The 27,159-nt window shown below is 42.3% G+C and overlaps 1 protein-coding gene across 12 annotated transcripts in view; it reads left to right on the forward strand.

Moving 5' to 3' along the window:
- The window catches only part of DMD (dystrophin), a 1,148,514-nt gene that overhangs the window by 1,055,314 nt on the left and 66,041 nt on the right, over positions 1 to 27,159 (forward strand). For 8 of the 12 annotated variants that reach the window (XM_030961382.1, XM_030961390.1, XM_030961407.1 and 5 more), the window contains 2 exons: positions 13,642 to 13,703; positions 23,843 to 23,917. In XM_030961382.1, coding sequence (XP_030817242.1) covers positions 13,642 to 13,703; positions 23,843 to 23,917 — 137 coding nt within the window. Of the gene's footprint in view, positions 1 to 6,867; positions 7,011 to 13,641; positions 13,704 to 23,842; positions 23,918 to 27,159 lie in introns of those variants that run through there. The other 4 variants (XM_030961459.1, XM_030961467.1, XM_030961441.1 and 1 more) reach the window with 1 other exon arrangement.

Below are 27,159 nucleotides of genomic sequence, written 5' to 3' on the forward strand. Positions count from 1 at the left end.
TTCCTTTATATCCCTCATTACTGAAGGGTTTAAATGTTAACATACTTTTAGATTCAATTAGGATAAAATAATATCTGTGCCCTAGGACATGGCTCCATTATAGCTTCTGTCTCTGGAAGCCCCAGTTAATGTAGGCATCTGTGTGCCTGTAGTTGTTTCAAATGCCTGTATAGAAACACTGATTTTTCAGTCTTTGGCACAGACAAGATGAGATTGGTGCCACTTGCCATTACAGGGTGCTGCCAGAGCTGTATGAACAATTGTCTCATTTTCCACCTAAAGTATTTTTTTTTCACAGGATATTGTTTAGAAATGAAATAAAAATTTCAATTTCAGAAATGGCAGATGTTAAGCTTTTGCTTTCCAGATTTTTTTTATTTCTGACCTCAGGTTGGGAGGAGTTGCTCAACCCTGAACCTGAAACTGCATTTCTATGCAAATAAATTATGAGAAATGACACCTGGATCAGATGAAAGAGTTAGCCTTGATGGAATTACTGGTGAGGCCAGTTAGGTGGAGCTGCCTCCTCTGCCATCAGCTTCTCTAGACTGGTTCCTTCCCCAGGTGCAGTGCTCTGCTCTCTGGATCCCCGTGTAAGATATTTAGGAAGGGAGAGCAAAGCAGTCTTGCCATGCAGGACTAAGCTTTGCTCATCTTACACCAGGGTATTGGTAGAAGTTAAAGTCTGCCTACTTTTGAAACTCTGTCAATGTGACTTAGCAGGAAGGGAGAGCCATCCCTTTCCCACATTAAGGCTCTGTATGGCCCAGTCAAGGGAAAAGGTTAGGAGTAGGTCTCAAACTGATCTTTGCTAAGGTCAACTGCCTCAACATCTCTGGGAAGAGGATGAAAAAGCCTAGTGTGTACATAAAAATAGGCAGGGCCTCTTGAGTTGGAATTATATATTATGTGTGGTATATTATAATCATTGATGAAACAACAAGGTAGTGAGGACAGGTTCAACAAATATTGCAAAGCAAGAGAAACGACAAGTTTCTGTGAGAACACAGCAAAGCATCCATTGCTAAAATACAAGCAGAATACAGACAGCAAAACATAAATGCATTAATTCAAAGGTGCAAATTCTGCCCAGCTAGTGGTCTGACTGGGAACTTGCCTGTATATAGCTGTCATAAAATGCAATCGATTTCATTGTTCTCTTCCTTTACTATCTAACTGCAGCCCAACCATTGGAATATCCTGGTAAATAATCTTCAAGCATGATCTCAGTGGCTTTTTCCCCAAAGGAGAAATATGATTTTAAAAATATGATCAATATGATTTTAAAATAAAGTCCTTAATGTAAGAAAAAAAATCGGTTTGTATTATATTAGTCACAAAAAATAGATTTAATAATGTCAAAAATATGTATATTATGGAATGCAAAACAACCAAAAAGTAAATTAGTACAAAAAAGAAGGCATTCTTCTTCTTTAATGTCTGTGGAAGCCTTTGGAAGAGGGGGCAGCTTGGTAGGGATTGGGAATGCAGGGTGAGCAGTAGCTAGGATTAGGTTTTCTGGTCCTGAGTGAAGGAGGACTGCAAGATACAGAGTTTCTTGATCTTGAGATCTATACGTTGATAGGAAACAGTAGAGAAGTTAATGATTTTGTAAGCCAGCTTTTGTGCTTGCAATACATAATTTTATGCATAGAAAGAAAGATTTTGAGGTGAAAAGAGCGCCAGTGAGTGAGAGAGTTTATGAAATCCTTCTTATTTTAATCCCTCCAGGAGGCAAAACAATCATTTATTTCCAACTGGGCATGCAAAGAAAAGAAAGAAATGGAGTTTGTCTTTGCTGCTTTGTTTAATTTATCCTTATTAGTCCACATTTTTTTCTCAACCCTACTCCCTATAATGATAACCATTCATTTTGCCAACACAGATTCCTCAAACCAAGAATTTACTATGGTGTAATTATAGTTTTTCAAGTCTTATTTGTGCATTGTAAAGATCAGCAGGCAATTTTGTTTGACCTAAGTTTTCGGTTGGCAGATTTTAAGTCTTCTTTTTTAATTTATATATATATATATATATGGGTTTTTTTCCTCCTCTTGGCTTTCCAAAAGCCTTACTTCAGAAGGGGTTTTACTACTTTTCGTTTTCTAGCATTATGTCAGCATTTTGCTTCTCAATCTCCTATTTTTGGGACTATTCACACGCCAGTTCATCTCCATCCCAGAAGAGTAAGGGTTACTCCTTCCTTAATTTTCTTTCTTTGCTGTGGTTTCTTATAGAAGGGAGAAAAGAGCTTTTGCTATTTACAGGAGCTTACCTGAAGAGCTCACAGCACTGGTGGGATCAGGATGTGCTATCCACTCCTTCCAGCAATGTGTGCAATCATACCCAACCTCAGTCCCACTCTGCTCCTCTTTTCAAGGTCATGCACGTGGCAGTAGAGACTGAACACTCTGCCACTGTCACTATCACCTTAAAAAATAAATGTAGCCTCTCGAAATTTTCCTTTCCAAGATCTCATCAGGCTTGAATTCATACGTATATTTAATATATTCAAAATGACAGGCACCCTCTCATTCACCTTTCATCAACTGCATGCAGTGTGGTGCAACATAAGGCACACACAGGCTGCTCCTGAGGCTCCACTGTACCCATCTTGTAGGGTGACTAAGATTTCACTTTTAATCAGGTGTCCTTACTGTAGTAAAAGCAAGTACAGCCCAAAGGAATGTGAAAGCTGTGCTGCTGTGCATTCAGCAGGAACAGAAATGTTCCTGTCACACATGTCAGGTACCAATACTTCCCATACCAGGCATTAGATTGCTGCAAGCTCTGTAATATTTACTGCAGAATTAATTTAAAAATAAATAAAATAAAATTAAAAAAAAAAAGAAGATACATCTTCCTCTGACTATTCCAAGAATATCTCAGTGAAAAAAAAATGTGTGAGCTCCATTTGCCAGTTTCCTGCCTTAGAGTGCAGAGAATGAGCCGTGGGTAAGAAGAAGCACCAGCTTGTCATCCTTCATGTTGGACAGAGGTTGAGTTTCCCTCTGGACAGTGAGTGGTAGGCTCCTTTCCCAGTACCTATGGTGTAAATTACTGATTTTAAGTATACTGAGCTCTGAATGTTTTATTAGTCCTTTAATTTACAGTGCAGTGTTGGGGAAAATGAATGGAGCATTTCAAAACTATTTTCTTCATTGCATTTATAATATTTTAATGTGTTTTCAGTGGTAATGTGCAAAAAGGAAAACAAAAACAAAAACAAAAACAAACAAACAAACAAAAGCCAAAAAACCAAAAACAAATTAGCAGCATCCAAAACCAGTATTCTCTTGGCTTTTTTGAGAGAGCTATAAACGATTGCCCAGACACCATGGAGGTGTCAGCCCTTGGAGCATATTTAAGACACATGAACCAGGAAAGTACCATTGTACCATCCTAATTGATTTTTAGCATTTATTTAAACCAAGAGAAATAAAACAGGCTCAAACAGTGTAACAAATTAGCCAGCACAACACAGGGCACCACAATATCTTCTTAAATGCCAAGCAAACTAATCCACTGTCCAGATAACTGAGAAATGGTAAAGCCACACTTACAAGGAGGCTACACACTTCAGAGAGCTCTGGAAGCAAGACTTACCTTGTAGGAAAATGTTCTATCTTCACCTTCAATGACAGAAAAATTAAAGAAACATCCCTTTAGTTTTCTAGCTCATAAAGTGCTGAAGTTACAAGCAAACTTGTACCTTTAATGTCTGCCTGAGTTTAGGCAAGTCCCAACCCATTTCTGCAATTGGGTTTCCACATCTGTAACAAGGAGTGATGATGCTAATCTTGTACATAAAACTTACAAAGATTTTAAACTCAACTGTTAATGCTTAGGAATCAATTAATTTATGTTCATGTAATTTGTTTTAATGTGTACATGACTCTGGCTCCTCCTCCATCAAAAAGGGACAACATTCTGAGAAAAATTATTAGAACAGAAAAATTTGCTTTCTTAAATGCAGAAATTCCAGTGACCCTTTGGACAGCAAGCAATGCAGTCAGACTGACTACAAATCCAAGTCATCTTTTTATTTTTCTTTTTTCCTGAAAGAGTTTTGGGGTAATAAGACCACTTCTAAATATCATCCCTCATTTTTTAGGCAGCCATGATTTCCCCTTAAGCACCTGGTGTTATTAAATGTTGAAGACGTAGAAACATTGATTAGATACAGTCTAGGACAAAAGAACAATATAGGAGAAATAAACACAGCTCTTTCTCTGATTAAGGTCTCTATGGGTGCACAAGTTGACTGAGTAGCCCTTGCATTAGAAAAGCACCACAGGGAATTAAAACTCTGCTTACTCTGTAATCCTGTTTTATTATTTATAGGGAGGTGACTATCTTTTATCAAATAAATGGTTTAAAATTAAGTATGGCATAAAAATTGGCTTCAGTTACAAATGCCAAAGACTGTAGTCATTTGCACTGCAAACAAAACATATTTATGTAATAAATTATGGGTAGTTTAAAAGTAATTTGGAGTAAGAGTGGTATTACTTGTGCACATTATACAGCAAAAATATAATTTTCAGGTCAATCAAAATAGCTAAAAGCTTTGGTGAATTTGGAGACAACAATCAGAACTACATTAAACAGATTTTTTTATAAAAATCAATTTATAAAGTCAATAGGCCTTAATTCCTTAATCCTTCAACATTCTTGTTTTGCCCTGGCTGTTCTTGAGTGAGTAATAGTTTGAGTTGGGAGATCAAAGGGTTAATTTGCTTTTCAATTGGAGAATGACTCAAAGTTACCCTTTATTGTAAAAAAAAAAGAAGAAAGTGATGTGTGGGTGTAAGGTAGGGAAAAAGAGCCAAGAAAATGGATTCACTAATTGGGGTTTTCACCTGCTGTGAGTCTAATTGAATACAATGCTTTAATTGTAACTCAAGGAGAAAGAAGATTATGCAAAGTATGAGAAATTCAGACTGGTTTTTAAATTCTTATTACTTGGCACTATTGTATGGGAAAGAAGACCAGCATGATAATAGCAGCATCAAGCTTCTGTTAAGGCAGGCCAGGAAGCTCCAGAAACAGTGGAAATTGAAGGAATGTGTATCAGGGAATCAGTGCTAGATGCTTCTGAAGGAAAACAAACCACTTTTGCTGTGAAATGTCTGGCCTCTGGCTGCCCGTCCCTTTGTATGACACGAGCAGCTGCTCTCTCCTTGTAGGGAACCCTGAGGTTCCTCCCAACTAGGATGAAAATCATCCTGTTTTAAAGACTTAAGGAGAGTTTTGTCACTTCTTAAAACTCGGCTAAAATGCAAAAATGTGAGACTGCTGATATAACACAATTGACAGCCTTCAGCCAGTTTATTCATGTCAAAACTAAGATACAGTCAGAGCAATTGATAGCAATTGATGCAATACCAGGTCCACTAAATTAAATGGAAAAGTCACAGTCTAATGAGTTTTAACATGGCAATTTATGCTTGCGCAAAAATTATTCCATATTGGGGCAATATTACAGATACAAGGTTACTGAAAACTGTGAGGTAGATCTGTTAAAACAACCTAAATCATCTAGAAACAATGATAATTTAGCATTTAATTCCAATAATTTTTATATTTACATTTGAGGGCCTGAGGGGTTGAACCTTGAGCGTCTCTCACATTAATGCTTCTAGAAAAAATACCTGTGGGCTTTCCTTGAACTGCTTGTTAAACTTTTCTTAAAATCAGATAATCCAACTACCTGGAGCATTAAGGGGAGCCCTAAATTTCCTGGTGCTTAGGCTAACACCCTCCAACTTCAATGCCTACTGACATCCATGTAACAGGGGTGGGAAGAATTTTCCATGCTTCCAGGTGTGCATCTTCCCAGAGTAAAAACAGGGAGATTCTTTTGTACATTTGAAAGGTAGAGAATAGATTTAGATTTGATATTAGGACGAAATTCTTTATTGTGAGGGTAGTGAGGCACTGGAACAGGTCGCCCAGAGAAGTTGGAGATTCCTCATCCCTGGAAGTGTTCCAGGCTGGATGGGGCCTTGAGCAACCTGGTTTAGTGGCAGGGAAGGTGGAACTAGACACTCTTTAAGGTCTCTTCCAACCAAAACCACTCTGTCAATCTGATTTGAAAGACGTTGTTTTTGGGGTGGCTTCACCAGGAAATTACAATATGTAAGGCTTGAAAAACTAATTGGTTAGGGGAAGGACTGGGAGCCTTCATTAGGCGAGACTGGCCACGCTGATTTGAAGTGCTTGACACCAAAAGGAGATTGCTGGCTTTTTGTAATGCATAGTTTGTGTAATGCACATTGCGTAGGAATTAATGGAAAGAAACATTGCAACAGTAACTCGGTGTGAGCGGAACTATTTCTTCTGCACTGACAGATCCAGGGGAGAAGCTCACCTTTCCTTCCCTGCGGGACCAAGGCAAGCCCTTTGAAATGAAATTACCTGATTCCACTCATGAATAAACCACTAAGCATTTTAAGCACCAAAATTAAACGCTGAGAGAAAAAAAAAAGTGCAGGTTAAGGCCCATTTCAAATCTAGATTCGGTGCATATTTTAGCTAAGTTTTCTTCCCAAGCCCGTTGAAGACGAACTGATTTGCCGCCTCTCAGCAGACGCGTCTCTCTGGCCGGCCGGCCAGCGCCAGGGCAAAGAACACCCAAAAAATAAAAAGGAAGCCAAAGGAAGCCCCGAGGGCTTCCTTCAGAATAGCTGCACAGCACCGGGGAGACCGGGCAGGGGCGAGGTGCCCTCAGCCGCCCTGCAGCCGGGATGGTGGGGGAGGCTCGGAGCTGAGGGCGGGCAGCGCCGGCACCGCCGCCGGGCGGGAGCGGGGCGGGGCGGGCAGCGCCACCTCCTCCTCCCTCCCTCCCTCTCTCTCTCCCTTTCCCTCCATCCCTCCCTCGCTGCCGCCGTCCCTCCCTGCCGGCGGGGCGGCTGCAGTGGCGCTGAGCGGCTGGGCTGGGCGGACGCGCTGTTTCTGCCTCCGCGGCGCCGCCGATCCGCCGCCGCCATGAGGGAGCAGCTCCGGGGGTAAGGGCGATGCGGGGCGCGGGCGGCAGGTGCCGGCGGGGGCGGGCGGGGGGCGCGGCCCGGGGCCATGCCGCGCTCCGCGGCGGCGGCGGCGAGCGGCGTGGCCGGCCGCCGTCTGCGCCGGGCGGGCGGCCGTACCTGTCATCGCTTACACGGGAAATCGCAACTTGCCGCCCGGTTTCTTCTGGGAACTTGAAAGGGCGTTTGGTTCGGCGCCTTTTCCCCGTTCCCGAGGCCGTAGTTGGGCGCTGGATGCGCCCCGTTGGCACACGTAGGAGATGGCGGTGTGAGCGGCACGCACGCGTGGCACTACCTGTGCCGGTGCCTGTACCTGTGTCTATACCGGTGCCGGTGCCTGTACGTGTACCTGTGCCTGTACCTATGCCTGTGCCTGTACCGGTGCCTGTACCTGTGCCCGGGCGGGCTGGCCAGGAGAAGCCGCGGCAGGGAGCCGCGGCGGTGCCGGAGGTGTGCGATGCGCGGGGCTCGCCTCGTTGCTCCGCAGGTTCTGGGGGTAGCGCGGTGCTGCACAGCGTCACCTGCGCTGAACATCGCCGGTGGGGCAGCTCGGGCCGGGCGTGAACTTCAGCGGAATTCCTGAAAGCGAACCTGCTCGGGGGTGTATGGCTTCTTTCCCCCCGTAATTTCATGCTTAGAAGTAATCTTTCAAGTTAATAGGTAGAAGAGGCTGGGAGGGGATTCCCTCCGGGCGGTTGCACTGCAAGTGCTGTATTTCTTGTTGGTATATGGCACCTTATATTGCCTTTTAATAGCTGCTGTAAAACATCTTGCAGCCTGGGACACCGGAGGTGTCTTGCGCTGGAGTTGGGCAGAGAGGTGGTTTTTGCAGGCGTGTGTGTGCAGAGCTGGGGAAACGAGGAACCTGGTTATATCGGGGATCTTTGACCTTTTTAGCACTAAGGAATTGTTCAAGGCCATCGCTTGTCTAAGCCTGGATTTGACAAGACCCTGCAGTGAAATTGCTTTGGCAGAAGTGGAGAGGAAAGGCTTTGGAAAGCAAATAGATCAGCCAAGAGTGACAAGCCAGGGGGGTAAAGGCTCGCCCAAACCAAGCCACTGAGCAGGAATCTTTTCCCCTGACAGAGCAGACAAAATAAATGTTTAACATCAATGGGAGAAAAAAAGGGTTACTATTCAGTACTTGACAACTGATATTTGGCCCTTCTCCTATTTTTCATTTCCAGTATCGGCAAGAAACTTTAATATGTATCGGTGCCTGCCTTCAGCAGTCTGATAAATCTTGCAAAAGCCAATAAAACAGGCTAAAGTCAAATTCCTGCTGAAGAGACGCTGATCCTTGGCTTAAACAGAAGTAATCTCTGCACAGATCAGTAGTCTCTAGATTTACAGATGAAAACAGTAGTTCTTTGTGAAGCACAAAGGAGTACCACCTTTTTACGTTGCTAATACTTTCCATAGCACTAACTTGTTTTAGCTTAGGAATTAATGAAGCACTGTAAAAAGAGAAATATTAAGTCTTTGCAATCACTGTCATCTTCTGTTGAAAACATTTTTCTTTTAAATGAGAGGTAGTGTCTATTCATAAAAGCTCTTTCAGTTGCATTTAGGTTAGTTTAGTAAAATCCAAACAACTATCATGTTTACTTTGGCTTTTTGACAACAGTCATAAGGTGGTTGGAGTAGCATTTGATTCATCGTAAAGACAGAAGGTGAGAAGTATTGTAAATCATGTTGTTTGAAAAGAGATGAGTTCAGAGTTTTGTACAATACCACTATAATTTTGGCCCTTTTTTGGGAGCATATGTGACTATTGCTATGCGATAGAATTTTTTATTCTGTGCACATCTATGCATTTGCACATGTTGTTCATGTCGCATTTGCTAATGAAGGGTGTGGGGAGAAGTGCAGCAGAACTGGCTCTGGTATCTCCAATGAAGTGAGCTGTAAGAGTTTAAAAAGGACTCTGCAGTTGCAGCCTAAAATTCTGCTCTGGAGCTGGGCAGTTAATACACAGGATCTTTTTTTATTTATTTAAAGGGGTGAGGGAGAAGAGATGCAATCAAAAACAGTTAAAAGATTTGTGAATGTTACAGCGTGGCTGGTGCAGGAATGTGGGGGGGATTTGTGCAAGAATTTGGGTGTGGGGGAGCGTTGCTTTCAATTCCTCCTGCTGCTGGTGTTGCTCAGAAGTAATATAAAAAGAATGAAGAAAAAATGACTGTATTTTGTCCAAACTGATCAAGTCATAACAAGGTAACTGTAATTCAGCCAGTGTGTCTGTTAGGATATCATCTCTTGATTTCAGGTTTCCAATCCTGTGTGTTGTTGGCTCTGCTGACAGTGATGAGAGACAAATCTCTCTGCTGTTGGCAGAAACAGAGTTCACACAGGCATAGTGTGACTGAATTCCCTACATAAAAATTATCCTTGCTAATATAATATAATCATCCTTTAATGAAGTGGTCCTGTGGTTCCCAAAGGATGCATCAAGTGAAGACTGTGCTTTCATCCCACCAAATTATCAGTGTGTTTAGTGTGCCAGTCACACTTGCACCAAGGTGTCACCACTAGCCATTGCTGCTCTTCTTCTTTTCAGGCCTGGTTTTAATTTCCTTTCCACTTTCGCAGCTCAGGTCAGGTGAGAAAGAGGAAAATAAGCCAAGTGAGTGCACTTACATTTTTATTTGTTTCAGAATGCCTGTGATTTAAAAGCTAGTGATCAATTTAGTTGACCTAAATGTAGAGCCAAATTGAAAAATATATCCTTTGAGCATGTGCAATATTGCAAAACTGTTGGCTGTGTGTGCCAATGTCTTTTTGTGTTGGTGGTTTGTTGGAAAAGCGTTTTGAGTACTTATTTCTGCACATATTCTCACTCTGCTTCAGCTGCTAGTCAAGAGGACTCAGACTACACTTTTGACGTCTTTCCGACTTGCAGGCTGTAAAGAGCCTTGTTCACCAGAGTTTGAAACTCTGGCAAACACTTTGCTGCAGATCTATTAAGGATGCTACAGCATTCCCAAGTGTGGTTGAGGCTGCCTGAAACTGCTGAGCTGGCATTTCACTTCAGACGGTGCTCACAATAAGGGCATGCACACAAATCCTCCCCCACCGGTCCAACCCCAGAGCTCACAATTAAATGGCCTTTGAAAATGGCAAAGAGGCTTACGAAGAATAGCCTTGATGGAATCTAACCTTTCCTGGAGCTGCCCTTGTGTGCAGAATAGTTGATAATTTTCCGAGCTGAAGATGTTGAGAGGCGAACGCCTTTTAGCTGGAGCAGAATATCTGCAGCCTTCTTGTGTTCTGCATGTAAAGTACCAGCAAAGTCTGCCCTGGCTCCGTACGGCCACTCAACCTCTAGAGTTCCCTTCCAAGCCTCTGCTTGCTCCTGCAGGAGCACAGAGGGGCGCTGAGGGCTGGCCAGCCCATTGCTGGGGCTGGTACCAGGTGGGATCCAGCAGGTGCAGGGCACTCTGCCCAGTGGGTGCTCACTGCTGGGGAGCTGCTGGGGTAAGGGTTAGGGGCTCCACTGGCCTGACTTTTGTGGTCTTACAAAAAGAGTGTTTCCTCTTAGTTGCAACGAAGTTTCAAATTAAAGGAAAAGGGGAAATGTACTGGCCCTGCAAATTCAGTCTTTGTTACTTGAACATGAAGCAAATTAAATCAGTCTTTACAAAATGTGCATTTCCCGTGGTAATTAATCTTATACTATGAAAGAAAACCATGCTGAGTAGAGGTTTGGGGTTACTGGTATTAAAAATACCTGAAACCAGTTGGAGTCCAGTGTTTCTTTAGCAAAGAAGATTTTATTTACAAGGTCTTACAAAAGCAGTTGTGTATTTTCAGCATTAGTAAATGCCATAAGCTTAAACCATACACGCTAAACTCACTGATACGTGGTTAGGCCTTAGGAATAACAAAAAAATCAATAAATTACTTATTGGTATAACTTTGATTTTTGGTACTAGTTTTTCACATGAAGATGATCCTTTTGTTCTTCTATCCAACACAAGCATGGGATATGTCCATAATCCTATGTATATTCCCCTTTACCAGATATCTAATGGTTTTTAAATGTTTTCGTGGGGAATCAGTTTCTTTGAAGGCTGTCAAGTTGACAGCTATGGAGTCTGAAATAATTTCATTCGTCCATAGAACAATTTGGGGCTACCAAATTAATTTCATACAGAAAGGAGGTTATTTTCAGAGGCTTCTTGTAACTGTTCACATAAATTCTTTTTCTCATTTTTGCTATGTGATTCCGCATACAAACCATGGTACAGTTCCTGTTCAGATATACCCCACTTCTGGGGCTATCTGCCTGTGGGGAATTAAGCCAGGCTGGCCAAGCTCATGCCTGGGCAACTATTGACCTGGGATTGACTTTGGGTGCAAACAAGCTGCAGCCCCTGGTCTGTAGGTGTGAATGTTTGTTTGGGTCTGCAGCTGTTCACCTGAATCGTGACATTTCTGTCTATGGGGTTTTCTTCCATGATTGCACTTCCATCCTCTTTTCCTTTGGAGTGCTGCTATATCAGAAGAGGCTTCTCATAGTTGAGTTTTTAGGAATGAAGCTGTTTCTGTTTTTCTTCAAAAATACACTTTATACTTGGGTGTGATAAAAGGTTCTGGTGTTATGTTCTCCCTGCAGAACCTGCCCATTACCAAGCAGGATGGGAAATGCAGGAGCTCAGATACAGGTGGCTCAGATCCACAGGTTTTCACTTGAAGCTACCCAGTTTCTGGGAATAAAAAACCAACCAACCAAAAAAAAAAAAAAAAAAACCAGACTGGGCTGAGATTTCTGAATACAATTGCATCCACCTCCCTTTGCAGGACTCATTTTTAACAGAGGAAAGCACAAGACTGGTTTTGCTCTTTGTGACGTCCTTCTCCCATTTTCACTGCCTTCAGCCACTGCAGGAATTGAGAAGGGTTGGGAATGCTGAGGTTGTTGAAACAGGGCTTGTTTAAAACCCTGTGCTCAACTAGGGCAGCTCTACAGTAGAGTTTTTTTTCTTATGCTTAGTGCTTGTGATCCCTTTCATTCTTTCTTGTAGTTACAGAGCAAAATCTGAAAATATTATATATAGTAAGCTGCTGAACATATAGAGGTTACTGGGGCAGTAAGTATTCACTGGAATCAAATAAATAGCCTGTCTTTTAAGGCTAAAATTAAATTGTACTAAAAAAACCTGGCACAACTTTCTTTTTCCTTGAGTAGAGGTGGTGTTGAAGTGATACATTGGAAGTTTTACCTCTTCTTAGTCTATAAAGGGTAAATGTGCACTTGGGAACATCAGTGCCTCAAAATGAGTACTCAAGGACTGTTTGTTCTCTAAAACAACCTTGTTGTGTCAATGTTCCAGGGCACAGTGTAGCCCACAGGTGCTGCTGGGTGGTGGTTTGGTCTCCTGGAGCTGGAAGCTGTGTGCTCCAGGAGCTCCACAGTGCTGTGGGTCAGGTCATGCTCTTCTGCATGTGTTCTCCAGAGTGATGTGTGTGTGTTGAAGCCTGTATTTCTGCTTTTAAGTACAGAAATGGCAAATGTATTTGCTAGTAATGGTATGCTATATATGTGTTCCATTTTTTTTTAACGGAGACTCACAGTTGTCTCAATACAGCTGAATTCTGTTTGAATTGAACGGGATTTTATTGGCTACAGGACAGATAAGGAGAATTTTCTTTCAAGCCTTCTATGTTAATGGAAACATAATCATGTCAGCTATGCTGTCATTAAAAAACAAACTCAAAAAGTATAACCTTAGGAGACATGAGTTGCTACTACATCCACTAACACTTCACTCTGTTGACTTTCTCACGCTGCCTGTCCTTCGGCAACACGTTGTGTTGCAAAGCTGGAGGCTGCTGACCTCAATGCAGAGACTCTCCAATTTACATTCTGGTCATACTGCAGCATTTCATAACCCCGCTTCAGCTTTTCCCTGGCTTCCCAACAGCTCTGCTGCCTGACACTGCACAGGGACCTCCAGGGCCAGGCAAAGGGCCTGGGAATCCCAGGAAAGAAGCAGAGCAGCCAAGAGTCTTTGCTAGAAGAGATTGTCACTACAGGGTGCAATATTGCCGTGAGAAGTGGTGTAAGCTGGTGGTGGATCAGAAGGCTGTGGCTCAGGGATTTTAGCACAAGTGTCTGGACTGAAAGGAAGGATTGGACCCACTACATTGGGTGGTTTTTACTACTGCATGGGAAAGGGTTGAGGGAGCATGTAGGGGAAAGGAAGTCAAATATGGATCTCGGTGTCTGGTCAGAGTTTCCAGACACTCTTTAAGAACTAAGCCCTCTGAAATGTCTGTCCTCTAGTTTGGAGCAACTGGAGAATGACCAGTACAAAGCAATGAGTTCTTAAGAATTGATGGCTTGCAAATTCCTCAAAACATTGACATATTGCTGTCTTTTTAATTAGCAGTACTATAAATTTTATTTCATGAGCCCTTGCCTGAATAAAGTGCTCCAGGTTAATGCCTCTCATTGAAGGAAGACACGCCTGGCACTGCTGAGCCCCCTGCCAGGGCAGCCCAGGCTGTGGGCACAGATCTGGCACTGTGCTCTGATGTGCAGCCTGCACCTCTGCTGTGAGATGGAGAGAGAAATTCTCTTTACTAACTTTCATGTTTTGTGTTGTAGCCATGAGACGCAAACGACCTGCTGGGATCATCCCAAGATGACTGAGCTTTACCAGTCATTAGGTAAGGCATCTCTACCAGATGTTTGGTGGTTTTTTTGGTTTTTTTTTCCTTTTAACTGAATGATTTGCTAAGGCAAAGATTTCCAGAGGAAGCAACCCAAAATTAAGTGAAAGAGAGAGGCAGAGCTTTCACCAATGTTAACATTTTCTGCAAGGGAAATACAAAAGGCACACATTTCAAACATGCAGTAGAAAAGAAATTTATTTCATTTAGCACATTTGGAATGTACACTGGGTTTATAAAGTAATTTGGGTGTATTGTTACAATCTCTTTACTGAAAGACTGGAACAGAAGTTAGAAAAAAATAATCCTGAATCTTTTCACTGTCTAATCTGCTTTACAAAAGGCACATGAAAAAATCAAACCAAGCTGCTGTTAATGTTGACTTTTGGATGGTGGGAAGCCAGTTGAAGCAATTTGCCAAACTGTGTTACCACTGCTTTATTTTTAAAGCACTTTCAATACTTAGAAGGCATAGCAGCTGTCATGATGTCATTTTGAATACCCAAATTGCATGCTTATTATGACTTCAGATGTGCCTCTCTGGTGGAGGGGTTTTTTTTTCATTTTTTAGCAGCTTTGGAATTTATTAACAGAAGCACATCTACAAGATAAAATAGGTTAATCTATGCTCTAGTGTAGGCTGCTTGGCAGGCCATTTAATAGCTAACTCTTTGATTTTAATGGTTGTGTTAATAAATAATAGAGGGTATAATAAAAATTAAGCTATTTTGCTGAAAGAAATATCAGTAAATATGCTACATTCATAAAGGAGGTTACATTTGTACAGCACATGTACATAAACCAGCTTGAGCACTAGGACTGTCAGATCTAGCATTCTGTGCAGGCTTATTTGCCATGGTGAAAAATAGCTTAAATTACCACCTGCTAAACTCTAGTTTAGCTGCTGAAAACAGTCTAATTATGCCAGTGTAATCTATTTCAAGTGAACTCAGGTATCTCTATGGTGCTCTGCAGTTCAAGCATGCTAAAAATATTTTAGAAAAGTGATATAAAATGAAACAAAGCAGTGTGAAGATTTTTTTCCTTATAGTATTAGCAGTGTGGCAGCAGTTGGTTTAAAAATTAACCAGAATGCAGCTTTGTATGCCAAAAAGGGATATAAAATGTGTAAATTCAGGCTAACCAAATGCAAAAGCAGACAAGTAGGGACTTGACATTTAATTACAACGTATTGCCCCATGTGTCTCCTTCATATTTCTGCTCTTAAAGTGAGTGATTTAAAAGTTTCAGGACAAATGGTAATTGCACTTGCAGACATCCCTTTAATACAGGTAGGTCTTCAAATAGTTGCCTGTTAATTGAACTGCACCCTGACTCCTCAGCTGCCTTTGATCCACAGATTGCGTGGTATTGCTGATACTGTTGTCGGTCAGACCTAAAGTCCTGTTGCAACTGCTTTTCTTCTGCTAGTCCCTGTTTCAGCCAGAGTACTCTTAAATACCAAGAAGTGAAAAGGTAATAAGGGAGAAAAGTGTCCTGATAGATTCAGGTCAGCAGTTCAGAAGATGTGTGACTGCTGAAGTCAGTTTGCATTTAGTTTAACTGAATTTTATCACTGTGAGTATCACCCAAATGTCAGGAGTTTAAGACAGCCTTATTTTTTACTGCACAAAGAAGGAACGTGTTCAGGCAGATTTTGTTTCTTACTTGCTTGTGAACTTTATTTTTCTCCTGCTGCTTTCCTTTTCAGGAGCATTAAATCTCCAAAAAAGCAGTCCTCTATCTGAGCTGTTCTGTTTCTTTTAGAGCTGAGACCAAACAGTCATTAATGTGAAAGCAATTCTGATTTTAGAAAATGCATAATATGTATTTTTATGAGTAAACTGAGGTGTTCATTAATGTGTACAAAAGAGACGAGACAAGGTGACTCTTTGTGTCCTGCCACATGGGTGAAGCTTTGATGGAAGTGCTCCTGAATAACCTACCGGTTTATTTTATTTTTGAACTGAGTGTAATCACCATTGCCTAACTCTCACACAAACTGCATAATACAAGTATAACCCGTTTAGTCTTGAACAGAACCCTTGATGTATTTTCAGTGCTTTGCTTTGCCTCAGGTCAAAATGGTAATAATGGGATGTTTGAAGTCTTTTCAGACTGTTCAGTAATATATTATCTGAGAAGATGTTATTAAAGTCGATTTTGTATTGCATACTCATTATATCTTATTATTTTGCCCTCCATTAGGATCCCAATTTTGTTTCTAATTCATATAAAGAAGCTAGTAAAGAGCTTAGTTTGTATGCCTTTTTAAAAATCTGGTAGAAAGCATGAATTTGGCAAGTGGGTAAATGCAAAGTGGGACCAAGTACATCAATGCTGTCAAGAATTTTCATTTCCATTTTCCAACTTCTACGCTTATCCAGTATGGAATAATTGTGCTGTGTGATGTAGCTCTCTATACATGCCAGTACATCATAATTTGCTACGGGATGATTATGTCTGATTTAAATTCTTACAAATTACTGAAAGCTTAATTTTTATAACTGAACGAGGAAGGTGCATCCTGGCATGAGGTAACATTTCTTACCTGCCTCCGAGATGCCAGAGACACTTCTCCAAGAAAGAAGAGTAATATTAATCTTCACATATCCAATTCACAACCTCCAAATTGTTGCACTACATTTTGCTAAAATAGGTGAATTTCAAGTGAGACTTATTGGTTCATTTTTCTATCTTTGGAGGTCTGGATATTAATAAAAATGAGGCTGAATTACTTGGGAGCATTATTTAGTACAATAAAAGGAGGTAGCAATGTGCTGTGTGCCGTCCTGTAACCTTTTCAGCTGGGACTTCATCAGAGACAGGAAGAAATGATACAATAATCTGCCTATGAAGGAAGTATTCTCAAATTCTCTTGGAGCTCATTTGCTAAAACATAGCTGGTTATAAAGATATTTGTTAAATACTTGATTGAAATTATATTTGTGTATCAAAAAATTTCCAACTGGTGGTTCTTTCTAACAGAGATTTTCCTTTTAAGACACTAAGGTGCTTGTTCCTGACTGCTCTTTGGTATTTAAACAATGTAGCATTTTATCAGTGTTAATGAAAAATTTACTCAAGTTGAGCAATTTTTACTCTTCTTTAAGTTATGGCTACTTAAAGGTACATAATAAGCTGTCTATAATAAATGATCTAATTGTTTAATGTTTAGTTGAAATGGCAGCAGGAATTAAATGTTGGTATAGATTAAAATAAAAAGAATCATGTAAGTTAAGAACATAGAGAAGAAATAAATGCTGAAATAGGAAAGGTAGTAAAAATCATTATATGTGAGCTTCAAAGGATCAGAAGCTGACATCCCTGGTTTGTATTTGCACCATTATGAACCACTCCTATTTTCTTCTAACTTCCTCCTGAAAGTCTTCAAAGAGTCAATAACTGCTCCAACTGCTTTTCTTTCCAAAATTAGTTCCTCTGCAGCAGATCTGCTCTTTTTACACTGTTATTTTACACCCCCTTACAAATTTTTTCATCCTTCATGATGACTCCAGGGCATCACTGAAAAGGGAATTTGTGTTGTTTCTCTGTCTTGGAGACCACGGACCTTTGCATGAGGGCAGAGACAAAAGGAACAGAAATCACAAAGTGGTCTGAGTTTGCTCAATTTTTTTAGATTATCTTCTGAGAGTGAACATTTAATGTCAGACAGCTTAGCTCTGAATAGTAGTATTTTGCCTTTAAGCTGAGAATGGCTCCAACCTTTGCTATGATGGCCCAGGAAGACTTGGCTTGTCATGCCATACTGTTGGTGTCCCCTCCTCCAGCCTTCCTGTGTCGTGTCATGCCAGTACAAGTGCCCTCAAGGTGCATTAGTGTCACCATGAACAGTAATTGCAGTAGCAGGATGCTGTCAGAAATGTTGTTTATCATTCCTAATTCACCGGGGCAAGGCAAGAGGGTGAAAACCACCCTCATCCTTGCAGGCTGCAGTGCACTGGTGACAGCTCTCCATTTAATTTAGAGGATGGGGGGCAGTTCTCTATGGATTACATGAAAGAAATGTCAGAATTGCTTAACACAAGGTGGGAGAATGCTGGAAGGCACCTCTGAGCTTTCAGCAGCAGCTGCTGTGTTGGTCTTGTGGCTGGCTTCTAACTCCCAGTGACCAAGGCTGGCCAGCTTCATCCTCTTTGGTTTGTGTATCTTGATTTGTCCTTCTGAAATGCTGCCTGGAGAGGCTGAACTGCCCCTCAGTTGCCATTACAGTTTGTATTAGCAACTACTAAATCATGTATTTATTATGAAGTTTTATTCATATTCAGCTGTTTTCCATGTTTGCAGCAGTAAGACCCGTGCCTAGTGCACACATCAGGCATTTGAGTTCTGCTGCAATCCAGTGAGATTTTCCATATGGCCTGGCCTCTCTTTAAAGCTTGCTTATTCACTCATGTCCTTTTCAAGCCCATTTCAGAAAATCAGATTGCTTGGGTTCAGTCAGCCTTGGCCAGTAGTCAGTTGAGAGGAGGCCATCTTTCTGTGTGACTGAGCCCTGTGCAGCACACACCTAACAGACAGTAAACATAACTGTGGCAGAGAGGTGGAACTTAGGGGTAGCAGTTAACCTGGCATCCCTTGAAAATGAAAGCACAGGTGTGTAAGCATGAAGGAGGCTCTTCTAGAGAGAATGAAGGGCTGTTCTGTTACAGCATATTGCCAGTATGGGACATTTTGCTTAAGGTAACTGCACTTTTTGTTTGCAAATGGACACCTTTTATTATTATTTCCGAAGTTGTTTGTAGTTTATTTATTTTAGGATTTTCCAGTATGATTGCTTCTCACCAGAGTACATAAAAGGTTTCTGACCTTTCTGACCGCAAACTCCACTCATGTCTCAATCCCGTAATGGGTTGAACCAGGTGTACATCAAACCCTTTCTTGCATTTTTGTGTTTGCAGGCTGAAGAAAAGACACTCCATTCTAAAACTCCCAGAGGTCATGTCATTTGGTCTGATGACAGGGATGCTGGCACATGCTCTGGTATTCAGCCACTGGGTCTAGATGCAGTCGGTAGTATTGTGGTGCCCTGGGTACCTCCCACTTGTTAATTTGCAGAGACACTGTTGGCTTTTTCACTCAGGTGGACAGGCCTAGTACGACGTGAAGAGTGGTTAAGCTGTACATAGAATAACAGTTTACTATTATTTATTACCAAAATAGTGTAGATGATAGCATTAGTTATTGTTATAATAAAAGTCAATGGCTGAGACACAGCTGATACTAAGCAGTGTTACTTGATTAATTTCTTTCCTTTCTGCATTTGTATCATTTGCATTTTAAAGCTGCAATTCAAGAAGAGGCAATATATGTCACTGTAGGGCACCATTAAAAGATTAATTTACAGGTTTTGGGCAGCAGGAGGAAACCCAGCATTCTTACCAGCCAGACAGGGAATCTCAGCTGTATTGAAGCAATGTGAGCTGAAGATCATTGAAAAGACAAGAGTGCTGCTGATGTCTGATGAAACATGGAAAATTCAGTGGCTGTAGAGGAATTACTGTCTATTCAGGACTGTCCAGTATAGAGTTTTTAACGCCTGTTAGGAAGGCACTGTAATTCCCAAAATAGGTTATCCCCAGGCAGTGTATTTATGAGCAGTTTATGAGCATGTCACAAGCTGTGGCTGAGTAAGGCTTTCAGGTTTCTGGGTATATCACTAAAGGTTCACATTCTCTGTCCTTGCACCTGAGATTAAAAACACTCAGAACACTGTAAACCTTATAAAATGAAGATGAGGATTTGACCTGATGACATCTAATTTCTTTAACAGAATTAAGTTGTTAATTTCAGGTTAATACCACCTGAAGCATGTAAGCTGCTCATTTCACTTAGATGATGTCCAGACACTAATTGCTGTCCATAGGACCAAGGGAAGGGTGTGTCTTTTGCCCTCATTAACTAAAAAAAAAATTATAATAATATTCACAATAATATAAACAAGAAACCTGTCTTTAAAGTAAAGAGGAAAGGTAGTTTCCTGGTACAAAGGAGTTTATGAGATGCCTTCAGATTACATTGGGAGAGAGATAAATGGCATGAACAGCCTTTGGTGGGAGGTAGCCTGGCCCATCCCATTGCTTTTAAACACAGTGGGATGACTCTGTCATACAGGATAGGACAATTTCAAATGGAACCTCCCAGTCACTCAGCACTCTCAGCAGATGCAGCAGCTCTAGAAGGGACTTATTTAAATCCTGTTGTCTGGCTTATAGATGTGACTCCTTGAGAGTAAAAACAAATACCCCCTCATGGTAGATGTTGAACCTCTTCTCAAATAGGTTATTTTAGAAAACTTACTGATTTTAATTTTTTATTGCTTTTAGTTATTTTATAAGCTATTTTATGTAGTAAAAGCTCCAGAATACAAGAATATGTTTTTCCTCTTAATACAGTACTCATATCCCACTGTAAAATCCATAATTTAGCAAGACAGGATTTTAAAAAAAACCCAAACTGCAAGATTTTATTTGACTACTGATCTGTGTCACCAGCCAGTGAGATATTCCAGCAGGTGGTTTGAATCACTGACCACTTCTCAGATGAGTGGGTTTTTTTGCCTGATTATGCACTAGCAAAAAGATCTGCTGTGTGTAATTGTAGGTATTTCTAGAATACTGTAGAAATAGAACATAGCCCTTATGTTTTGAGATTTCTCTCAACATGCAGAATTATGCAGAAAATGTTAGGATTTAATTATCTTATCATCTTTCCGCAGTATTTCTGATTTGAGTAACTCCTATCAACACTCTGAACTGAAGTACCCTTCATTAAAGCTACATTTGTAATAAAAGCACTGATTCTTGTTCACTGTTATCATGTTATTAGATAGAGAAAGATATATATTCACTTGAACAGAGGGGTCATCCATGGCTGAGTGGTGGGAAAGTCATGATTTCTCTTTGCTCTGAGATGTAAATATGTCACCAAATACTCCCTCATGGTCCTTTTTTCTGTTGGCTCCTTTCCAGGGGCCAGGTGACCTCTTCACTGCATCGTTGTTTCAGACCATAAACAGATTATGCTCTTGGGCATTTACATTGTTTACAGCTTGAAAGTTGCCTTCTGAGCAACAAGAGGGAGTATTGTTAACAACTTGCAAAAGTTTCACAATACAGCAAGAGCTTTCCAGCCCTCTGACCGCTCAGTTCAGAGGATGAGGTGGTACATACTTTCTAGGAGTGGGAGGAAAGGGCTGGAGGAATACTTGTTGGTGCACTGAACTCCTCAACCTGCTCTGAAATGATAAAAGCTCTGGAAGCAGGGCTTAATGGGTCCTGACTCTTTCAGTGGGCTGTGTGGGGGTGGAGAAAGCAATTTTTTTTTCCTGTTAGGATCCAGGAAGGAAAAAAGCAAAAACAATTTCACAACACAGAGAGGTAAGAACTACTGGTGTTCCCACAGGCTTCTGGAAGGTTGCTGCTGCTTGAGCCCCTTTCCTCCCTCCTCTGCCTGTTCCCAGCAGGAGCAGCTGGGGTGTGAGCAGGCAGTGTGTCTGTGCTCCTCACTCGAGGTCCCCCCAGTTGATGTCAGGGGTGGCTTTACATCCAGCACTCCCCAGCCCAGGGCCAAGACTCGTTCCCTGGCAGTCTTGTGTTCTGTGGTTCATTTAAATGGAGTCTCATCCAGCAAGCCAAATGTTTTGAACCCAGTTAGGAAGGGCCTGGGCTCCTTCCCTTGCTACCCAGAGCAACACGTTTGTTCGTTCCAGCAGTAGCCCCAGGGGAGGAAAGGCACCACTGACAGTTTCATGGGCACAGGGAGGGGGAAAGCGAAATCATTAAGATCCAGCGATCTTAAGTGACTGTCACCATCTGGTAAGACAGCTGTCCATCAGAAGCATGGAGATGGTGGCATAAGGAAGACAGAGGTGAGCAGTTGGCACAGGGACAGTAACTGGGTGCAGGCTAATCCTGGTGACAGCAGCGACAGTGGCGGTGGCAGTGCGACAGCTCAGCCTTGGCTTGCAGAGCCAAATGAGCAGTGGTGCTGCTGCTTTTCCAAAACCTGAGATGAGGGCTCCAAAATGAGCACCTGGCATTGCTGCTTCATCATTTAGAGCAGATGCTTCTTGGCAGCAGTGTCGTTAAGGTTGATGATAAATTCAGTGTGTATTACATATACAGGAAAATAGATGTAAACTGTGGCACATCCAGGATTAAATGTCTGCATGGATTGTATTTTCTGCCTTGATCAAGGCCTGAAATATGCATATATATTTACTCACATTTCTGAAAATGTAAATAATAAATAGATAAGCTTCTTTCAGAACACTCAGGGAGAAATTAAGAAAGGCTTCTTCATTTTGTCAAATGCTAGCCACAATATTCTTTTACAGAATACAAATACAGATTTGCAGCAAGGGTACAAAATGTAATTGAATTCATTGTGTGTTTGTGAGAGACTGCTTTATTAATTTCCATTTAAGACAAATTAAGTCTCTTTATTTAACTCACTGTATTCTACACCACATAAAGGACCTGTCAGGATGATGGTGAGAGACAGAGCTGGCAGGAACAGTACATAGAAGTGCCCATTAAAAAGGTGTATGCAACTGTGCAAAGAAAAATAAATTATATATAAAACTAAAACTTCCTTTTCTGCTCTAAGACATGTTTCAGAAGTGTTCCACAGCTTTTATTAAGGTATTCAAAACTACTGAATTATCATACCTCATATTATTCATTCAGAACAGCTTAATTAAAATTAATGTAATTGAGACTATATTCCCTCTGCTACCTATACCTGTACAGCATTATAAATGATGTTGGGATAGTTATACCCAAGCTACCACATTTCAAACAGCTTTACAGCACCTTAGCTCATATGCCAGCAAGGAAATGCTTTCTTTCCCTGTTTTTCATCATATTCTTTCTCTAAGAATCTGTCAGGTTAGAGGAAGCTTATTGAGCTAAAGGGACCTTTTTTTTGGGCCACTGCATTTTTTCCTCTAATGTTCTTTTTATATTTACATTGTAGGTTACATTTTCTAAACACTTTCCCATCAGTAATTCCTTAGGCTCCATGGGTTTCATCAGTAAATTAAATGCATTCAGCAGTGTTGTCAGGTGCTGAAACTGGCTGGCACAAGCAGTGTGTTTCTGTTCTGGAAAACCCTTAAGCTGCAATATGCCAAGCAATCTCTTGGGAATGATCCTTAGGCTGCACAGGAGTGTGTGTGCCCAGGAATTGGTTGGGTAGGTGGCAGGGCCAAGAGCATCTGTTTGTTCTGTGGTGGGTGGCTGCCCTGTAGTGTATGAGTGTGTCCCCTGCCACTCCTCAGTTCCCAGTGCAGCTGCTGGCAGTGCCCCTTGGGACCAGCTTCTGTGCTCTGCTCTGCTGTGTCTTTGTCCCCACCGTGGCAAGGAAGTTTTGCAAGCCATGGTTAAAGTAGCCAGTGGGGACTTGTGCTGATGTCCTTATTTTGTGAAATGTATGAGGACAGCTTAGCAAAAGTTGAGCCAGACAATGGCTCCCCAACTGGGTGCCATTCCCTGTCACACTGCCAGAGCCACTGGCTCCCTGCCATTTTGCAGGTGGGGACCTGGAAACTCACCTGGCTGGGTGAGCTGGCTTCTCTCCAGAAAGGCTCTACATCTCTGGGCATGGCTGGGGCCTGCTTAGGTGGACAGCACAGAAGTTTAATTGGATATTTTTAATAAGTTTTCTGTTTTAGCAGTAGCTGGGAGTCACTTGTTTTTTCCTGAGCATAGGTTTTCCCTTGGGGCTGCCTGCACACAGCCTGGCTGGTGCACAAGGTGAGCAAGGAAGAGTTTCAGGGGCTTATCTCCCTCACAGTGCCTTCAGTGTGAAAAGCTCTGCAGTATTTCCAGACACACTGCTGCAGTCACTGATGTTGTCCTTTCAAGTGCTCTTTAGTTCAGTGCCTTTGAACAAAAGGAAGTAACACTTTAGGACTTAGTGGGGTTTTTTTTGGATGGTTGGTTGTCAAGATTTGAGGTCTTTAACTCAGCAAAATTTCTAACAAATTTCTTTTCCACCTCTGCTCTTTTAACCAACAGGTATAGTCTTGTGTTTCAACATAAGGTATTCATGAGTCTGGTTATTTCTAGTGTGTAAAGCTGATCTTTTATTCTGATCTTGCCTCCCTACAGCTGACCTGAACAACGTCAGGTTCTCGGCGTACAGGACTGCCATGAAACTCCGCAGGCTGCAGAAAGCCCTCTGCTGTAAGTACCTGCTTGTGCCTCACCCTCTGCCAGGAAGGCTCCATCACCAGCACACAAGTTTATTCACAGATATCAGACACAGAAAAACACTCCTACACGTACCCCCAGCTGTGCCTGGTACATGGAGACCTCTCACCTGAAGGGCCTCCTGCTGCCACCCATTTACATGATCATTACAAAACCAGAGTGCTGGGTGGTCTGCAGGTCTGTGCCTTGTAAGGCAGAGCAGTTGTTGAGAAATAAAACTGAACATACCGTACATATTTCTTATCTTTACACTCTTTAGCCAGGTATTTTCACTGTGCCGTGTCGCTGTGCCATGTCCTGTGCCAGCCACTGCTTTGCAGCCCAGAGGAACACAGTTGTGGTGTGTTGGGAGCAGTGAGAGCTCAGCTGAAATAACACTTCAGAGCTGGAGTTGCTAATGGTTTGTTAAGTTAAATCTTGAACCCTGAGGGGTTATTGCCTTTAAATGAGATCATCTCAATAAACATTCAGCTTCATTTTTTCCCCAGCTTTCAGTTGTGTTGAAAAGTCTCTCATCGGCTGTTACATTAGTGATGTGCATGTTCAAACATTTTAATTCTCCCAACTGCTCTATGTTATTCTATTTTTCACTAGAATTACATTTCCTTTTCAGCTTATTGTAACCTGATAGCTAAATAATTTGCTGACAGTTTTCTTGATAGGCCAGTCAGTTGCCAAAGCAAGCAGTTTATTAGGCAGTCCAATTGGGAGGATTATTAAAATATTTTAACATTCACTGTTTGGCATTTAATTACAGGGTTAAATTTCTGACACAGTTGCAAATGTCTCAACTGTTGATTTATCTCAAGTTGGATTTGTGCTCACATGCTTTCTGGAACTGTGTCAAACCTCAGTATTTTTGAGCATGTTTACTTTTAGGCTTATAAGCATGGGTGAATTCCACTAAAGTGTGCAGACTTAATGTCTGAATGTATAAAAAATAGGGAAAAAAAGGAAAAATAAACAATAAGTGAGAAGTCTTGTAACATAATGAAAGATTTCAACATGAATGCAGTGACAAAGAAGGAACTATGATGATTAGAAATATAAACATCTTTCCATGGTACAGCACTTCTGCCACACTCACTGTGGAAATGTGGTATAAAGAAACTGGAGTGAGAAGTATTCATAATCAGTGCAGCACTGAAGGAAACAGAATTTCTGGAATTAACTAGCTGGCAGTGCATAAGTGTAACTTGTAACATGTTTTTATGACTGAAAGTGCAAAACTTTGCATTCCATTTTATCTGTATTAGAATCATAGAATATTCTGAGTTGGAGGGAACTCACAAGTGTGATCCAACTCCAGCTCCTGGCAGGATGCCCCAAGTGTCACACCATGTGCCTGAGGGCACTGTCCAGACGCTTCTTGAGCTCTGTCAGGCTGGTGCTGTGACCACTTCCCCTGGAGAGCCTGTTCCAGTGCCCAGCCATCCTCTGGTGGAACCTTTTTCCAATATCCAGACTAAACCTCCCCTGACACAGCTTCAGACCATTCCCTTGGGTCCTGTCACTGCTCACAGAGAGCAGAGATCAGTGCCTGCCCTTTGTCTTCCCCTGATGGGGAAGTTGTGATGCAGTGAGGCCTCCCCTCAGTCTCCTCCAGGCTGAACCCAGTGACTTCATCCCCTCCTCACACAGCTGCACCATCCTCGTTGCCCTCCATTGGATGTTCTTTAACAGCTTAATGTCTTTTCTGTATTGTGGCACCCAAAACTGCCCCCAGCACTCGAGGTGAGGCCCCCCCAGAGCAGAGCAGGACAATCCCCTCCCTTGCCCAGCTGGCCATGCTGTCCCTGATGCCCCCAGGACAGGGATGTCCCTCCTGGCTGCCAGGGCCCTGCTGGCTCACACCCAACTTTCCATCAACCAGCAACTCCAGGTCCCTTTCCCTGGTGCTGCTTTCCAGCCTCTCACTCCCCAGCCTGTCTGTACATCCAGGGTTGCCCCATCCCAGGTGCAGAATCCAGGATTTTCCCGTGTTGAATTTCACATGGTTGGTGACTGCCCAGGCCTCTCATCTGTTGAGGTCTCTCTGCAGGGCCTCCCCGCCTTTGAGGGAGTCAAGAGCTCCTCCCAGTTCTGTATCACCTGCAAACTTGCTCAGTGTCCCTTCCAGTCTGGTGTTCAAGTCCTTCATGAAGATGGTGGAAGAGCACAGGGCCAAGAATGGAGCCCTGTGGAGCTCCCTTAGTGCCAGCTCACCACTGTGATGTCCCCCCATTCACTGCAACCCTTTGTGCCCCATCTGTGAGTCAGCTGCTCACCCATCACATGGTGTGTTTTTCCAGCTGGGGGCTGAACGTTTTGTCCAGAAAGATGCCATGAGAAACAGTATGGAAAGTTTTACTGAAATCAAAAAAGATTGCATAAACTGGCTTCCTTTGGTCAACTAGCTGGGTTACTATGTCATAAAATACTGGAATGGTCTGCCTGGGGATGTAGTGGAGTCACCATCCCGGGGTGTATTTAAAAAAAGACTGGATGTGATGCTCGGTGCCATGGTTTAGTTGAGGTGTTAGGGCATGGGTTGGACTTGATGATCTTGAAGGCCTCTTCCAACCTATTTTGTGATTCTGTGTGAATCTGTGAAAAGGAAATTAAATTTATTGAGCAGGACTTTCCCCTCACAAACCTGTGCTGGCTGTGACTCTGTGGTCCTTCAGGTGTTTTTCAATAACTGATTCCTACCATTAAATGATTCTGGACTCATCTTGGACTTTTGCATTGGGTTTTTGTGGCCAGGCTGTGGTAGCTGGTGGTTTCTCTGAGAAGCTGCTAGAAATTTACCCCATGTCTGACAAAGCCAATGCCAGCCACCTCCAAAACAGACCTGCTGCTGGCCAAGGCCAAACCCATCAGTGGCAGTGATAGTGCCTTTGTAGTTGAGAAGGGTGTGGGAGAAAATCTGCTGCACAGCAGTGGCTGGGAAAGAGAAGGGGAAATCCGTGAGAGAAACAGCTCTGCAGACACCAAGGTCAGTGCAGAAGGAGGGGGAGGAGATGCTCCAAGTGCCAGAGCTGAGATTCCTCTGCAGCATGTGGATAAGACCATGGTGTGCCCCTGCTGTCTGTAGAGCTCCCCAGTGGAGCAAATACCCACCTGCAGCCTGTGGAGGACCCCCATGCCAGAGCAGGTGGGTGCCTGAAGGAGGCTGTGACCAATGTGAAAGCCCTGCTGGAGCAGGCTCATGGCAGGAATTGTGAACTCTGGCT

The sequence above is a fragment of the Camarhynchus parvulus genome, chromosome 1 (assembly GCF_901933205.1).
Source record: "Camarhynchus parvulus chromosome 1, STF_HiC, whole genome shotgun sequence".
Classification (NCBI taxonomy): domain Eukaryota; kingdom Metazoa; phylum Chordata; class Aves; order Passeriformes; family Thraupidae; genus Camarhynchus; species Camarhynchus parvulus.